The 12612-nt window shown below is 59.9% G+C and overlaps 1 protein-coding gene and 1 long non-coding RNA gene across 2 annotated transcripts; both read left to right on the plus strand.

Annotated features, from left to right (window-relative positions):
- The first annotated feature begins 838 nt into the window (after positions 1 to 838).
- On the plus strand, positions 839 to 2393 carry LOC141949128 (uncharacterized). The gene is made up of 5 exons (XM_074882359.1): positions 839 to 845; positions 1230 to 1321; positions 1437 to 1475; positions 1583 to 1842; positions 2029 to 2393. Exons 1-5 carry the CDS (start codon positions 839 to 841, stop codon positions 2303 to 2305), a joined length of 675 nt encoding a protein of 224 aa, XP_074738460.1. The 3' UTR covers positions 2306 to 2393.
- A 340-nt stretch (positions 2394 to 2733) lies between these two features.
- On the plus strand, positions 2734 to 3546 carry LOC141949256 (uncharacterized). The gene is made up of 3 exons (XR_012630709.1): positions 2734 to 2778; positions 3186 to 3345; positions 3439 to 3546. It is a non-coding gene; the product is annotated as an uncharacterized LOC141949256 (long non-coding RNA).
- Positions 3547 to 12612: the final 9066 nt, after the last annotated feature.

Genomic DNA, 12612 nt, shown 5'->3' on the forward strand with positions numbered 1-12612 from the left:
GGTTGGGGTGTCTCTGTGGGGCCAGGGCGGTCTCTGTGGGTCCGTGAAACGTCCCTGTGGGGGTTCATGTGGTGGGGATTTGTGGGGGCTGCCTCGGGGCAGGTGTGGGGGGGCTCCCTGGGGGCTGCCCCTGACCCCCCGTCGCCCCCCAGGGACGCTGGGCCCCGCCTGGCCCCGCTGCCACCGCTGGTGCGTGGGCAGTGCGAGGCCGCCCGCCTGCCCGCACCCCCCCGCCTCCAGCGGCTCCGCCAGCGCCGGGCCTGCGGGGGGGCTGAATCCGCGCGACCCGCATTCGGGGCGCTCGCCGGGACATCCCGGCCCCCGGTGCCCTCCGGGAAGGACGGGGAAGGGAACGGCGACAAGGAGGAAGGGAAGAGGGGAGGGAGGACCCCAACCCCCCCCCCGAGCCGCCGTGTTCACACCCCCCGGGCGGGGTGAGGCCACCCCCGAGGTCCGCCCCCCCACTCCAGGTCCCCCCCTACCCGCCTTCCCGCCTCACCTGAGCCCGCAGGGCCCGGAGGAGCGGCCAGAGCCGCGGGGCCGCCGCCGCCATCATGGTGGCCCTGAGGGGAGCGGGGAGAAGGGGCGAGACTAAAGGGAGGCGGCTCCGCGCAGGCGCGAAGGGGCGGGTCCGGCGACGCCGCGTCCTCCATGGAGAGTGTGGGCATTGCCAGGGCAGGGGCGGGGCCAGTAGGGCGCATGCGCAGGACGCGGAGGATAGGTGCAGAGCAACGCCGAGGCCGCCATGGGGAGTGTGGGTATTGCCAGGGCAGGGGCGGGGCCATCGGGGTGCATGCGCAGGACGCGGAGGGGGTTGCGGAGCGACGCCGCGGCCGCCATGGCGGGTGAGGGCAGCCCATTCGGGGGCGGGCGGCGGCAGGGCGGGAAGGCTCTTTCCTCCCCTCAGCAGCCGCCGCCGCTGTCGTTGTGGAGGCGGCGCCGGTCGGGGCGGGCGCTGCCGCAGCTGCCTCCTCCTCTCCCCCCTCCTCTCCCCCCTCCTCTCCCCCCTCCTCTCCCCCCTCCTCTCCCCCCTCCTCTCCCCCCTCCTCTCCCCCCTCCTCTCCCCGCCTTCCTCCCCGCCAGCCCCTGAGGTAGGCAGGGGCTTCCCGCTGGGCGCCCCCTCCCCGCGGCACCCCCCGCGCTGGGGACGGGGGTCCCCGAGTTCTCCCTGGTACCCCCGGACCCTCACGCACCCCCGTTCCCCCCCCTCCCGGGGACCCCCCTGACAGGGCACTTGGGAACGGGGGATGGGACCCCCCCCCCCACTGGGATCCCCCCCACCAGGGGGGTTTTGGGGGACAGGACCCCTCGGGGACCCCAGGTGAGGGGTGCGCCCCCATTAGAGTCACCGCTGCCCCGTTAACTCGTTATTTTCGCCATCACACACCCCCCCCCCCCCCAAATTTCCCTTTTTCTCCCCGTTTCTCACCCCTCAGGTGATGGTGGAAGAGGCCGAGCCCAGTGCCCCCGTCCCGGTGGAGGGGGCTCCACACACACCCCGGGGGGGCCCCCCCATCCCGGAGGCCTCTGAGGGGCCCCCCGAGATCCTGAGGGCTCCCCCCACACCACGGGGTCCTCCCAGGGGTGCCCCCCCATCGCGGAACGCTCCGAGGGGGCACGCCCCGACCCAGGGGGGGTCCCCCCGAACCCTGGGGGGCAGCGAGGGGCCCCCCCGCCCAATCTCGGGGCGCTGCGTGCGGCACTGGAGGTGGCTCTGACCCAGGACCCCGGGGAGGCGATGCTGGCTGAGCTGAGCCCGATTTTGGGGGTCCCCCGGCCCCCCCGAGACAAGTGTCAGCACCTGGATGGGGCCCAGCTGCTGTGTGACAGCCTGTGCCTGGTGTGGTGGAGGGGGGGCCCAAAATGCAGGAGGGGGACACCCAAAATTACGAGGGGGCACCCAAAATGGAGGGGGGCACTCAAAATACAGGGGAATGAGGTGTGGGGGGCGGTGGGAGGGGGAGTGGGGGGATGTGGGGGTGCGGTGGGGGTTTGGGGGCTCCCCCGACCCTCCCTGTCCCCCCCCAGGTGCCGGGGGGCAGCCACAGGGTTTGGGGGGGCTGCGGACGGCGCTCAGCACCCTGGAGAAGTACGGCTGGAACCTGCTGCAGCCCGGCCCCCCCGGCACTGCCACACCGTCCACTTCGGGAACCCCGTCTGCTGCGGCACCGTCAACGCCGTGCAGGTACCCCAAAACCCGCAGGACCCCAAAACCTCAAGGACCCCAATCCTCCCGTATCACCCCAATATATACCCCACAGAACCCCAATTTCCCTCTCTAGCATCCCAGTATTTTGCTAACTGAGAGGGTTACTGGGACATACTGCAGGGCACTGGGCCATACTGGGGAGTACTGGGAGGGGCAGTGGGACGTGCTGAGGGACACTTTGATGTACTGGGATGCACTGGGAGGACTCTGACTCTCCCCCTGCCCTCCCCCCAAGAACCAGCACCGAAACCCCAGTTCTTCACTGACATCCTGGCGGGGGGGCTGAAGTGAGCGGGGACTGGGAGGGACTGGGGGGAACTGGGAGGGACTGGGGAGAGCACACAGCTATACTGGGAGGGACTGGGAGGAGGTTGGGCTGCACTGGGAGGGGTGGGTGGGGCACTGAGCTATACTGGGGGTGCCCAGGGATGTACAGGGAGGGGCGGAGTGGGGGTGTCACTGGTTCATACTGGTCTGTACTGCTGTGAACTGGGAGCGGCTCCTCTTCCTGCCCCCAGGGGCTGCTGGTGGCTGATTCGCTGCCAATAACAGATGGGGAAGGCCCACAGGTACGGGGCTGGGGGGGGCTCTATAGGGGCTGGGGGGGCTGTAGAGGGGCTCTGTAGGGGCTGGGGGTGCTATAGGGGGGCTCTGTAGGGGCTGTGAGTGCTCTATGGGGCATCTGTAGGGTTGGGGGGGCCATAGGGGGTGCTGGGGGGTCCCTAGGGGCTGGAGGGTCTGTAGAGGGGCTGGAGGGCCTGGGGGGGGGCTCCTGGGGTCACATGTGGGTCTGTAGGGCCCCTATAGAGCCCCTATAGATCCTGAGAGTGTCCCCCCGCCCCCTACCTCCTCCAGGCGGACCCCCCAGCCAGCCCCATGGGGGGACCCCAGGGTACAGCCCCCCCAACCCCCCCGATCCCCTATGGGGGATTACGGGGATCTATAGGGTCCCTCACCCTCTTTTCTTCCTCTCCAGCGCTATAGGGCCCCCCCCGACTCTGGAGCTGCCCCCCAACACCAGCAGCGAGGTGGGGGCTGTGCCTGCGCCTCCCGCACCTTCCTGAACCCCGGCCCCAGCGTCCTCTGCGGGGTCTGCGACTGCCCCCCCCCTCGCCAATGGCCCCCCCAGCCCCCAGGTCAGTTTGGGGGGTCCCCGCCCTTCCTGGGGGGGTCCCCGAGTTTTGGGGGTGACCCCAAGCCCTGACCCCCCCACCTCTTTTTTACTGCAGAGCTGGTAGTGACCCCACTGCACCTTCTGCAACCAGGGCTCGGGGTGCGTCTGTGATGTCTGTCACCGCTCTGGGGGGGTTCCCTGCCCCCCCGAACCCCCCTGCGTCCCCCCAACACCCCCCGGCCTTTGGGGGGGTGACTGACCCCCCCCTCGCCCTCACCCCTTCTCAGGAGGCCGAGGGGCAGCGGCAGGAGCAGCTGCGGGAGGAGGGGCAGCGCATGGTCGCCCTGGTCAGGGTGAGCTGGGGCGGGGCCTGGGGGGGTCTGGAGGTGCCAGGGGGTTCCTGGGGGGGGGGGGGTCTTGGGGTACCACGGCGGGTCTGGGGGTCTCTGGGAATCCTCAGGGGGTGCTGGGGGTGGTCCTGGAGGGGTCTGGGGGTGATGGCAGGGGTCTGGGGGGGCTCTAGGGATCCTGGGAGTGTTCTAGGGGTGCCAGGAGGGGTCCTAGGGGGGGGTCTGGGGGTTCTGGGGGGGTTGTGGAGGGGTCTGGAGGGTCTGGGGGTCCTGGGGGAGTCTGGGGGGTGTGGGGGTGCCAGGACACATTTGAAATTTCTGAATTTGGAAATTTGGAAACCTCAGAACTTTAGATTTGAATTTTCCAAATTCCAAATTTGAAATGTCTGGGTTATGGAATGTTGGAATCTTGAATTTGAAAATGACAAATTTTGAAATGTCCGCATCTTGAATTGGACGTTTCTGAAATCTGAAATTTCTGACTTTCAAAATTTGGAAATCTCTGAACTTTAGATTTGAATTTTCTGAATTCTAAATCTGAGCTGTCCAGGTTTTGGAATGTCGGCAGTCTGAATTTGAAAGTGCTGTATTTTGAAATGCCAGGATGTTGAATTAAAAATGTCTGGAATCTGAAGTTTCCGCATTTCCAGATTTGGACCCCTCCGAGCTGTCCGTTTGTCCTGCCGCTGCTCTGTCCGTGCCGTTCCTGCAGGGCCCATCCCGGGACGCGGTAAGGAGCTGGACACCCCCCGCAGCAATTCAGGGAGTGCCGGGAGCTCCTGCCTGGCCAGACACACAGCTGGGGGTGCTGGTGCTGCTCCCTCTCCTCGGCCGTGGGCTGAGATTTAAATCTCTCCCACACTGAGGTGCCTTTCTCCCGCCGCCAGCAAACGGAGAAACCTTTCCCGCCTGTGCAGAGCGTCCTGGGAATAACTTGAGGCGCAGCGGCTGAAGCCTGAGCACAGGCTGTTCCCTCTTTATTCCAGAGGCGGGGACAGGGACCTCCCTGGGGCGACTCCTCTGCTCGGGGGAAAGGCGCGCTCCGAGGAGCAGCCTCGCCAAGACCCCGCTGCTCTTCTCGCACGGAGTGTGGAGCCCTGCACGGGAGTGTGACACCTGAAATAAAGACTCTGGAGACCAAGGTGAGTTTGGAGAGGAGGTACTGCTTTATCCCGCGCAGGGGAAGAGTCCGCAGGTCAAGCACTCGGCACAAAAGAACTTCGGAGTGTTCATACGCCCCAGACTACATGGTTACACCTTTACTGCAGTGAGTATTGGTTAATTACTTATCGCTTGTACCCCTCGGTGGGGAGTGACGTGCTCGCTCTGATTTAAAGTGACAGTGGGGTTTTAATTGTCTGCGCCAGTTCAAAGGGTGAGGGTCTGTGTCCGGGCAGGTTCTTAAACTGATTTAAGTAAAACAATTTTAATGAGCTTCCATGTTCCAGGGTGTTTCTCCTCTCCAAGGACCGTAGCTCCTGATTAGAAGTTCCTTGCTGACTGTTTGAAGGACAGCCTGACCTGTCTGATGTGTCCAATCTGTCCTTGTATTTGATGAGAAACACTTGCATGGACAATAAATGTCCCCTGTGTCCTTGGGGGTGATGAGAAGCCTTTGTGGGGCCTGCAGGGGGCCATGAGAAGAAGTTTTGCGGCCGATGATTCCCGGTAAACAATACATCCTCTCCCAGGGGTAGCAAGCACATAAAATTTAAGCAACTCTGAGTAAGGCCTCTTGTTCAGGGTACCCAATACAGCCTGGTGTATGCAAACACTGCTTTCCCTCTGGTAACGCTTTCTGTCACAAATATTCCCTCTCTCAGAGGTGCCCTTTCTGACAGGAGGGGACAAGACAGACCAAGGACACTGATGGAGAAAGGGGAATGGGAAAAACACGTCACCAGGAGAGCTTCTGCTGCTGGGGTTGGGAAAGCGCCTGATTCCAGGTGCCTCTTCCTCCTCTCTCTCAGTGTCTGTGCAGGGGCTGTGCTTGGGAACAGCGTCACTGTGCTGGTGGTGACACCAGCGTCGCCACAGCCCGATGTATTTCTGGTGGATTTGAGCAGCTCGGAGATGTGCTGTGCTTCCATCAACCCGCCCGGGCTGCTGGCCAGCTTCCTGACGGGGGACGGACCATCTCTGCTCAGGACTGCACGGCTCAGCTCCATTTCCTTGGATCTCGTGCAGTCTGCGAGTGTTACCCGCTGGCCAGCATGTCCTACAGTCAGTCCCTGGCCATGTGTCACCCCATGCTCTGTACAGGCTGATGAGCTGGAAGGTGTTTTCCCCACTGGCAGCCGGCTCTGGGCTTGGGGCACTGACTGGTTTCACAATCATCACAGACTTCTCAAGCCAGTTAAAGGGTTGTGGCCCAGCCCAGTTGACCACTTCTGTGATGTGATGTCTCTGCTGGACATACCATGAGGCACAAGCAGTCACTTCCTGAATAAATGGGGATAAACTGGGAAAAAAACCCCACAGATGTCAGAAAACCCCCCAAACTTCCCAGGTGACATGGGACTGGGACCCTGCCAGCCAGCAGGGCACTGCCATCCCTCTCGTGCCCTGAGGAGAAACCTCACCACAGGGGTGGCCGGCAGCCACGGGGCCTTAATGGTGCCGGGTGTGGGCAGAGAGGGACAGGGTCTGCTGTCACCAGTGTCCCCGGGCTGTGGGGACATGGGGACGTCCTGCTCCTGAGGGAAACGTGCGATGGCCCTGCTGAATTAGCACCCGCCTCACACGGTCAGGCCGCCGGCAGGGCCTTGCCCCACAGGAGTCAGGTCCTGAGGAGATGCCTCAGCTTCCCCTGTTTGCAAAGGGCAGGGCAATGGCAGGAGGGGAGCTGGCTGTCCCTCGGGGTGTCACAGGTGGGGGGGGTCATTGGAAAAGGGATAATTATTCCCCCCAGCTTAGCCTCCTGGCCAGGGTGGCTCTTGCCATCCCCTCAGGGTCAGGTCCCAGCTTGGCAGGATCATGGCTCCTGCCAAGCATTCAGGGAGAGGCTTGGAGAGCCTTTCAGGACACAGGAGGATTGGAAGCACTCAAAAAAGGGATGAAAAATTAAAAAGCAGGTGCATTTCTGCAAAACCAGCCTGTTTTGGGTGGACAGGGCTGACAGCAAAGGGCAGCACAGGCTCATCGCTGGCGCCTCACCACAGGGCCTGGCCTGGCACCTGGGTGCTTTGCCCTGACCCAACCTGTTCCTGCTCCTACCCTCACCATCGGCTGCTCTCGGGGTACAGGGAGATATTTTGGGGGGCAGAGTGAGCCCAAGACCATGGCAACGAGCCCGGGATCTCTGACAGCTTTTGATTTTGAATGAGAATGAAAACAGAAGAGTCAGTTCCTTTTCCCATCTCAAAGCTGAAGCAGAGAAGAGAAACTTAAGAACTGATAAAAAGTAGAGCATTTCGAGGTACCCAGCTGCAGGGAGATCACTGCCCTCCTGGTCAGGGGTGCAGTGTTGGACTAGCAAAGTTTCCAGAAAGGTGCTGGTTCATCCTGGGTGGAAACACTGTTCCTTCCACCAGAGTTAAAAACCTGTGGGCTGCAAGGTGTGACAAACAGGGATATTGCAAATCACTTTATCCCGTAACACAGCTGCAGACTTTGAGAGATAGAAACCATCCTGCATCAGAGCGGGAGCCCTCAGTGTCAGCGGGAGGCTGAGCACGCCAGAGAGTCTGTCCGTCTGTCCTGGAGTCATGGCCAGTCACACTCCATCTTCTCGTGCTTCATTTATTGGCTTTATTGAAGACTTTGGAAACACCCTGCTAGAGCAGCAGGAGAGTGACCCCTCCACCCTGGAAAGGGAAGGGGGCTCATTGTCTCCACGCTGCCCTCATCCTGCTGCTCTCCCCAAAAGGAGAGAAACCCCCCCCAGAGGATGGGGGAAAAGGGCTGAAATCCAAGCCCTTGGCATCCTCAGCTGTGCTTCGATTGCCATCAGGTCTCAGCTGGTGACGGCAGGAGACAACCTGGGCCCAACTGAGCCAAATTTATGTGTTTGGGGGGATCTACACACACCCATGTGCACACATAGGGACGCTACAGCGAGTGATTACTACGAGTAGTAGCCTGGCACCGAGATCACGGCTGTCGTGGCACACCCGTGCCACGCGGGTGGCAGCACGGGGACGGTTTCCTTTGGGGTGGGTGCTGATGGCTTACGAGGCCACGCGCGTGTGCCGGGGGCCCGGCCCTGCCTGCACGTTTCGGGGAGCTGGGGCAAGAGGAAGACTTTTGGCAGGGGTTGACCTGAAATGACATTTTGCTGCTCTGTTTTTCTCACAGCTTCTGCAGCGGGGTGAGATCTCCGTCCCTGCAGCCGTTGAGATGCACACGCGTGCCGGGGTGTCACTGCAGGTTCACTGAAGCGGCTGCTTCAATGTGAAACAGGAGCAGCTGTTCCATGTTCGGGTTGCTTAACCCCCTCCTAACTGTAATAAACACAGTGATTAAGGACACACAAATATTACCCTGGAGAAAGGGGACCAAAAGCTTGGAAAAGGATGAAAGAATCACACTGATTATTCCTTTAAAAAATATGTTTCCTTAGCTGAAGCTGCTAAATTTGACTCAACTTTACACACTGGAAGGTTTTGCAGTTGTTGTTTGTTTGTTTGTCTGTTTTACAGTGAATAAAGTGGTTTTTTCCTCATCAAAACCCCCACCAACTCTCAGGCCGAGTGATGCAGTTTCGACGTGTCACGCAGGCAGGGTTAGCGCAGATCCCACTCTCAGGAAGGTCGGTGTAAACCCCAACACATGAGACTCTGGTCTGGAGCGGGGCTACAGGTGCCTGACACCAGCACCTGGCCGCCCCCACTGTCACAGCACGGGGTTTGTTTTTCAGAGGAGGGCTGGGAAGGGACAGGCTTCACCCCGGGTTCATGCTGAGGGGGGTGCAGGGCTTTAGTCTTGACTCCTGGAGCACTAAATCCCGTCTGGGGGATGTGGGGCCATCAGGGGTTTAAAGCTGGGAGCTCCTCTGCGGCTGGTCCCAGCCTAAGGAGGGGTAGGGCAGGGAAAGGCAGGTGAGCCCAAGCTCCACCGCAGAAGATCTCCAGCAGGTTGGGGCTCCGTGCCTCAGTTTCCCCACCTGCCCTGTGGAGGTGGTGCTGTTGCCACACAGGCCATCGGCAAAAAGCCTTTGGAGACCGACTTCCACCGGGATTCATTACTGGGGGGCGGAGCCGCGGGACACCTGGTTTGCTGATAATTCACCCCATCCTAAGGCAGGTGTTTAAAATAGCTCCTGTGCCTCACTGTGCTGAGAAGGGCCAAAGGGTTTCAGACGCCGCCTCGGGGGCAGCTGGATGTTTTCCTTGCGGCAGGACGTGGGCTGAGATGCCACCTCCAAGTCTCCAGCTCTGGGGGTCCCTGCGGCGAGCCCGGCCCCCACTCCCCAGGGGGTTTTTCTCCTTGGTGCTCATCTGCGTTGTTCCAGCCGTGGCAGGGGTTTGGCTGTTGCTCATCTCTCATTCCCAGACAGGGACGTGCAAAACACAACCCTCGCTGTTGCTGTGGCTGCAGGCTGCCCTGGCCAGTCCTCTCTGCATCACCAAGCACCTTTGCTGGGGATGGGTGGGTACAGGAAGCCACAGGTGTGATGAGTGCTGGCCCTTTGCGAGTCCTCAGCCATCCATGGGACTCTGGTACTCCCAGAATGGGAGGTCCAACAGTCTGAAATCTCATCCTGCTCCTGCTTCATCATTTTTTTCTGCTTTCTGAAATGTGGGTCCTTCCCCTGCTGACAGCAGGGAGCAATAAAAAGTTGTGAAATAGAGGTGGGAGTGCGATGTTGGCTCCAAATCGCTTCCTGCTGGAAAACTCCTGCCTCTTCATCCTCTCCTATCATAGCTGACAGCCCCAAAGGGCAGCGAACATCTCCCTGTCGAGGAGAAATGAGGGGTGAAAAGACCTTTTCCTTTCCCCCAGCCCCTGTGCCACAATGCGATGATGTGGAGGGGACCAACGGGCATCGGCTGCCCATCTTCAGGTCTCCCGTCACACCTACCGTGGTCCTGTCCCCGTGGCAGAGGTCTGGGACATGACTCTGGTGGTTCTCAGCCCCGTGAAGGCGTTACTGCACAGGAAGGCGGGTGCACGGGGATCAAACACGCACCGATCCTTTCCCAACACCCAACCTTGGATACACCCCGTCACCCTGGCAGGACAAAACGGTACCCGGGCAGCGGGATCTTGCTGGGGTACATGATGGCACCGTTCGCCTCCTGCAGCACAAGCCTGGCAGGGACAAAATCATCAGCAACAGGTGGAAACAAAGTGACTACCAGCGCCCCAGCCCCGCGCCCGACCTGCTCAGCCTTTCTGCGGCGAGTTTTCTAAGGAACACCGCAGCAGTCAGCCAGCGTTTACGGGCAGGGGGGGCTGAGCTCAGCCCGCAGCCGGGGCAGCCGCCAGAGCATTTCGGTGGTGCCGAGGGGGACGGCAGCCACCCGAGGGGCTCAGGCTCCTCGCGGTAGCAGGCAGCATGGCGGGGAGGTTTGCTTTGTGTAAGAGCAGCTTCCCTGATGGTCCGGGGGGAAAAGTGAGTGAGAGAGGAGGTTAAATACAAACCACGTCTCAAAACAGGCCTAAACTTTGAAGGCGTGTGGAGCTGCGCTTCCTGCTTGGAGCAGCCCTGAGGAGGTGAAAGATGCAGCTGAGTTTAAAAAAAAAAAAACAAAAAAGCAAAACAAACAAACAGAGTTAAGGCTTTCTGCTGAAGACGGAGGCACAGCAGTGACACAGCACACCAGGTCACCCCACGAGGCTGGGACGTGGCTCCAGGACCCCTCATTCCCTCGCACAGCAGCCCCCCGGCTCGGACAGCGGTGCTGGCAAGCCCGGGGTGAGCCTGGGAGAGGGACTGCTGCCACGGCACGGGGGTTTTAAGCAATAAAGCCCTGGGGCAAGAAAAGGAAAGGATGGTCCTGTTGTCTGAGATCTGGGGGACTTGCAAATTAACCTGCAGAAGGGGAAACGTGCCCCTTCCTTGGGGCAGACACAGCCCTGTGTGCGCAGCGCAGCAGGTGCGCCATGAGGTCAAGCAGGAACAGGGCTTCAAAATTCAGCACACTAATTAAAAAAAAAAAATCCCAAGTGGAAACAAAAAACAAAACCAACACCCCCAAAGCCGGAGCACCGCAGAGCTGGGAAGTGGGGTTTGACAGGGTGGAGGGTAAAAGCTCGAGCGAAGCGTTACCGCCGCTGACTGACAGCGACCGACTTCTCGTAATCCCAAGATCAACTTCCTCTCGCTCCGCGTTCGCCGCAGCCGAGCTGGAGGTGGGCACAGCCCGCCGGTGGCTTTCTTCACCCCCGGCACCCAACACTCGCTCCGCGCCAACAGCGCCGGAGCAACAGGATCTGCCTGACTGAAAATTAATGTGGCTGACAACACCCGGCCTTTCACAAGGTCACTTTGATGGTTGTTCCCTCGCCGTCCCCAGCACACGCTCCGCACCAGCCTGCGGGTGAACAGAAACGCAAAGGGCTCCACAGCCCTTCGATCCCTCCCAGACCTGCCAGGAGCTGTCGGCCCTGGAAACACCCCGCTGAGGGACGGGTCCAGCCTTCCCCATGGGGCTGTCGCTGGCTGGTCCTGGCTGATGTGGCTCAGCGAGCCTTTGGGGTTAGTCTCAGCTGGAGATACACGGGCAGTACCCGCAGTAGCCCCGCAGTAACCATGCCACGGTGTGGCCACTGGGACCCAGCACGCTCGCAGCATCCTTCATCCCGCCCCGCAGTAAAGGGATGTCTCCATCACGTCAAGTGGTTTGTTTTTATTTAAAACTGCATTAAAAAAATGTAAGATTTCTGAATTTCCCTGTACAATACAAACTATTAAGAAAAAACCCGCCAGCTAAAACATATAAAGACTTGACAGCGCAGACAGCCCAGAGCAGCTCCCCCCTCCCCAGCCCCAAACAAGACACCCGCGGGGAAAACCAAAACACCTGGCAAGGGAACAAGAGCAACCAGAACTCTGTACAGAGAGAGCTGGGGAGCAGGCAGCCGCTCCGCACCCCGCCAGCCAGAAACACTGCGGGTGGGGATGGGCACGGGGCAGACACGGAGGGAAGGCCCGAACAGAAAACCGGGGGGGCAGCAGCTGTGGGAGCAAGGCGTGGATTGGAAACCCACGGGAATTATAAATAAATAAATAAGTTATCCTGCTGGCTAGAACTCTCTCTTTAATAAACAAATCTATGAAAATAAATTGGAAACAAAAACTGGAAAAAAGAAAAAAAGGTAAAACATTGTCACTATTAACAACTGTACATCAAACTTCGCTCCTGTATAACTGAACACATTTACAGCTCTGTTGGTTTGCACTGTTTGTGCATTCGTGAGGGCACTGGGAAGCAAAGAAACCCAGAAAATCCAGGCGAGGTGGAGGCACGGGAGGTGAGGGATCGCCTGCTTGGCTCCCAGGTGTCTTCTGACCTGTTTTCTTTTTGAAAGGGGAAGAGGAAGTCTATACCCAGGCGAGTCTTGGAAAAGCAGCAGTGTAGGGAAATTCAAGTATTTCCTCCAGCACAGCCCAGATCTCAGCTGAAGGCACTCGAGCACGGTGACAGCGGAGGAGGCAGCCATTCGGCCACTGTTATTCCTCCGTTGAAGCTTCTCTTGCAATAAGGTCTCCAATCCTCTCGCCATCCCGAATTCAGGTGGTCAGGGAGATGTTTGGGAGCCACCAAAACCAGATGGTTTGCAATAATGTCTCCTCTCTCCACCAATAACAGAACCAAAACAAAACAAAAAAAAAAATTACTGGCAAGACCAGCAAATGACACAGGGTCATTCAGATGGAGCCCAGGACAGCTGGGTTGGATGGTGGCCACCAGCACTTGGAAGATCAGTCTCCAGCCCAGCTTCGGGACAGGATGTGCGTGTTCCCGATGATCCCTGCTCAGTGCTACGGTGGT

The sequence above is a fragment of the Strix uralensis genome, chromosome 13 (assembly GCF_047716275.1).
Source record: "Strix uralensis isolate ZFMK-TIS-50842 chromosome 13, bStrUra1, whole genome shotgun sequence".
Taxonomy (NCBI): domain Eukaryota; kingdom Metazoa; phylum Chordata; class Aves; order Strigiformes; family Strigidae; genus Strix; species Strix uralensis.

Excerpts from the sequence above, each read along its gene's own strand:
- LOC141949128 (XM_074882359.1), top strand. Across the intron at positions 1,322-1,436 it reads GGACCCCTCGGGGACCCCAG|GTGATGGTGGAAGAGGCCGA; the intron begins GTGAGGGGTGCG and ends CTCACCCCTCAG. Across the intron at positions 1,476-1,582 it reads AGCCCAGTGCCCCCGTCCCG|GGGTGCCCCCCCATCGCGGA; the intron begins GTGGAGGGGGCT and ends GGGTCCTCCCAG.